This window comes from Myotis myotis, unplaced genomic scaffold, assembly GCF_014108235.1.
Source record: "Myotis myotis isolate mMyoMyo1 unplaced genomic scaffold, mMyoMyo1.p scaffold_m19_p_10, whole genome shotgun sequence".
NCBI lineage: Eukaryota > Metazoa > Chordata > Mammalia > Chiroptera > Vespertilionidae > Myotis > Myotis myotis.
The window spans coordinates 61,317,579-61,321,347 of record NW_023416314.1 but is presented as its reverse complement, the minus strand read 5'-3'; the positions used below and the strand labels follow the sequence as shown (position 1 = coordinate 61,321,347).

General features: G+C 39.3%; 1 protein-coding gene across 1 annotated transcript; it reads right to left on the bottom strand.

The window, feature by feature from the left end:
• Positions 1 to 757: 757 nt before the first annotated feature.
• Positions 758 to 3,456, bottom strand: FSHB (follicle stimulating hormone subunit beta). Its single transcript, XM_036326893.1, has 2 exons — positions 3,298 to 3,456; positions 758 to 1,006 (listed from the first exon to the last, which is right to left on the bottom strand). The coding sequence occupies exons 1-2, from the start codon at positions 3,454 to 3,456 to the stop codon at positions 758 to 760; spliced, it is 408 nt and encodes a 135-aa protein (XP_036182786.1).
• Positions 3,457 to 3,769: the final 313 nt, after the last annotated feature.

The following is a 3,769-nucleotide window of genomic DNA, read 5'->3' as shown; positions in this document are numbered from 1 at the left end:
TAAATGTTGGAATAGATGTGGGCTAATTTCCATAGGCCCACATTAACATTTCTTGATTTTGCCCTTATCTAAAGGGCTTGGTAGTAATAGCTTGGAAATCTTAGTTCCCATCTGTACCGAGCAATTCATAGAGGTGCAACCTGTCCCATGTGCCAGAGGAGGAGAGATGGGGTGGAACTGATGCCCTCATTCCCATGGACTGACTGGCATTGTTGGGGCAGCCTCATCAGCCATCCTTTTTCAGTGTTTTCCTACCCCCTACCTTTCTGTTCTTACTTTCCTTAAGGAAGCCATCGTTGAGTTTCTTACTAAATCCCAGGCATGGTGTTAGTACCGAGGCTACAATGATGAAGTAGATGATGGGATGGCCCTGCTTTTGAGGGCCCAAGAGTCCATCAAAAGAATGCAGCATCTAGTACTTTCACCCACTCCCATCTCATTTCTGGGTGTAGGTATCCCTATCCAAAGGGGAAGGGATTGACTAAGAGGGTTTCTAAGATTAATAAACAGAAGGTACCCATGTGTCTATAAGTTAAGTAAGACTAAATAAAACTTAAGGAACCCAATGTAGATACAGGATGGAGTGGTGCCAGGCTCCTGGCTCCACCACTCTCAATTCTTGCACTCTCAAGCTCTGGAAAGGCCGGGGTCAGTGGGGTCTGATGCTCCCCTAGCCCACAGTGGCTTGCAGCCTTTGCATGTTGTATACACATGGACTTTTCAGATATCTTGGTCCTTCAGGACAGGGGTATGCAGCCTAAAATGTCCATTGCTCCTTATCTTTTATTTCACTGAAGGAGCAGTAGCTGGGCCCCAGGCCTTGCACGGTGCAGTCGGTACTGTCTCTGTTACACTTGCCACAGTGACATTCAGTGGCTACTGGGTACGTATATACGGAGTCTGCATGGTGAGCACAGCCAGGCACTCTCACTGTCTCATACACCAGCTCCTTGAAGGTACATGCTTTCTGGGTATTGCGCCTGGTTGGGTCCTTGTACACCAGATCCTGAGGAGTTTAGGAAGGAGAGAGTTAGGTTACAGTATTCTGGGAGTTTCTGCTTAGCTTAATCAAAATGAGATAGGAATTTCATACTGCTTGCTCTAACATTTACCCATTAAAGCTCACTTAAGGAATACCTAACTAAGGGAACATGATCTCATAAATGACCTACCTATATGCTATACCATGTTCCTGGTTGTTCTGGAAATCTTACAGAAAATATAATTCATTCCTTTTCCTCCTTCTGTCTATATCAAAATATTAATTATTTCTCAAACCATAGAGAGACTTTGAATATATCAAAATATATTTTTTAATATAGAAAAATGATGAGCAAGGGAGACATGACAGACATTTTAAGTTGACTTTTTGTTGTTGTTGTTAATCCTCACCTGAGGACATTTTTGCATTGATTTTTAGAGATAGTGGAAGGAAGGAGGAGAGACAGACAGAGAGAGAAATATTGACGTGAGAGACACATCGATTGGTGGTCTCCTGCACCTGCCCTGGCGCTTGCAACTGAAGTACATGGTCTTGACCAGAATTGAACCCAGGACCCTTCAGTCAATAGGCCAATACTCTGTCCACTGAGCCAAACCAGCTAGGGCTTAAGTTGACTTTTTGTACTTAGTTGAAAGCTGTGTTAATGAAAACTTAAACCATAAAACACTGAGGTTTAATTTCTCAGTAAACATTTCCAAATACATTGTCCTGTGTTTTTAGAAGGTCAAAGAGACATAATGTGGAATGTTAATGCTTAGTTTAACATGACTATAAAGGCTCATATAAGATTTTAAATATTCTAAGAACTGTAGACATTTTCTTGCCTTAAGTGCTTTATATTTTACAGCGCTCTCAGTTTCAAAGGGTACATGGTTTGCATATAAGACATTTTAATCCAGGGAGAACAGGTGTGGCCTAACACTTTTGAATAAAAAAATTATTTGCACTGAGGGAAGAAATGATCACAGCTGCTTAGTTTATTTCAGTATCATGCTACCAAATGTATATCCTAAGAAGGTACAATAAACTGTACATTAAGTGGAGGTTGATCATACTTATTTGCTACCAATAAAGTATATTTCATTAAAAAGTTGCTATTTTGCCCTAACTGGTTTGGCTCAGTGGATAGAGTGTTGGCCTGCAGATAGAAGGGTCCCAGGTTTGACTCTGGTCAAGGGAATGTACCTTGGTTGCAGGCTCCTCCCTGGCCCAGGCCCTGGTTGGGGCTGGTGCAGGAGGCAATCAATCTATGTGTTTCTCTCACATTGATATTTCTCTCTGTCTTTCCCTCTCTCTTACAATCTCTCTAAAAATCAATGGAAAAAATATCCATGGGTGAGGATTAAAAAAGTGAAAAACAAACAAACAAACACACACACCACACACACACACACACACACACACACACACACACACACACACTATGGAATTCTGCATAAAAAAACAGGTGTAATAGGAAGCAAAAATAAAGAAAAAGTAGGAGCTGCCTTCTTACTTGGATTGATGCAAAGAAACTGTATGACTACAAACTAGTAGTTTTATGCCTCTGTGCCTTGGTTTTCTCAACAGTATAAAGAAGTGAGTGGGTTTGCAGATTCATTTGGTTGTAACAGTCTGCAAGGATTGAATGTGTTCTCAGGATGGTTGCTGGCATTTGTATTCAGGAGGGACAATACGGCAGTGTTTATAATGTGGCTGTTTGTGTTTTTATGTGGCTGAGAAACATATTTTGGTACTATCTCCATTGCAAAGATATAGCTTCAGTTACGTAGAAATAGAAATACATGACATACATGAAATACATCTTCCTAGAAATTAGCTTTTGGCGAATATTGTAAATCTTCTATTACTAAATATATGTATGCTTGCATATTTACCTCTCTATATGTAAAATCTATCATAGAATTCTTTTTTATTTTATTTTTGACTTGCAGTTTCTTTTTTGTTGTTGTTTTTTTTGTTTTGTTTTGCTGCTTAAAGTATTACAAAGAGTATTACATATGTCTTCTTTTTTTCCTCCTTGACATTCCTTTTTATTTTAATACAGAGTTGGCATACTGCCTGGTTGATCAAATCAGATCTGAGGCATCCCTAAATTTACCCTAATCAAATTCAAACCCAAATATCTAACTGATATCATGGTAATTAACCTTAATCATAACACAGACAGTATTTGGCTGAGGGACTCATGGCTATTACTTTGAAAACTTAAAGTATGAATAAAATGGGAATTAATAAAAATTGTCTTCAATAGACCCTCAGCACCCTCACTTCCCGGAAAGCAGAGTTCCTACCCGGGTGTAGCAGTAGCCTGCGCACCAAGTGGTGTTGATACTCAGGCAAAAGCGACATTCCTCTTTCTCCACTGTGATGGTGATGTTGGTCAGCTCACAGCTATTGCAGCACATTGCTTTCCAGCAACAGAGAAGAAAGTACAACTGGACTGGCTTCATCCTGGACTATGAAGCAAACAATTGAAGCCATGAGAAAACAAAACCCAAAGAGTTATAATCATTACATAAGCGGACCAAACCAAAATGAATTGGTTTACTCATATGCTCCAGTCACATTTGCTGCAGCAATTATTTTTCTTCCTAGTTTGTTGAACAAACAGTTGTTCTTACCCTCCTCCTTCTTCATTTTTTTTTGGTCAAAGTAGAAACATAGGTCAAAACTCCAATATAATGATGTAAGTAAAGCAGTTTTTAAAGATTAGAGTATTACTCCTAATTGTCTTAAAATGTTTACTCTGAAGAAAATAATTGT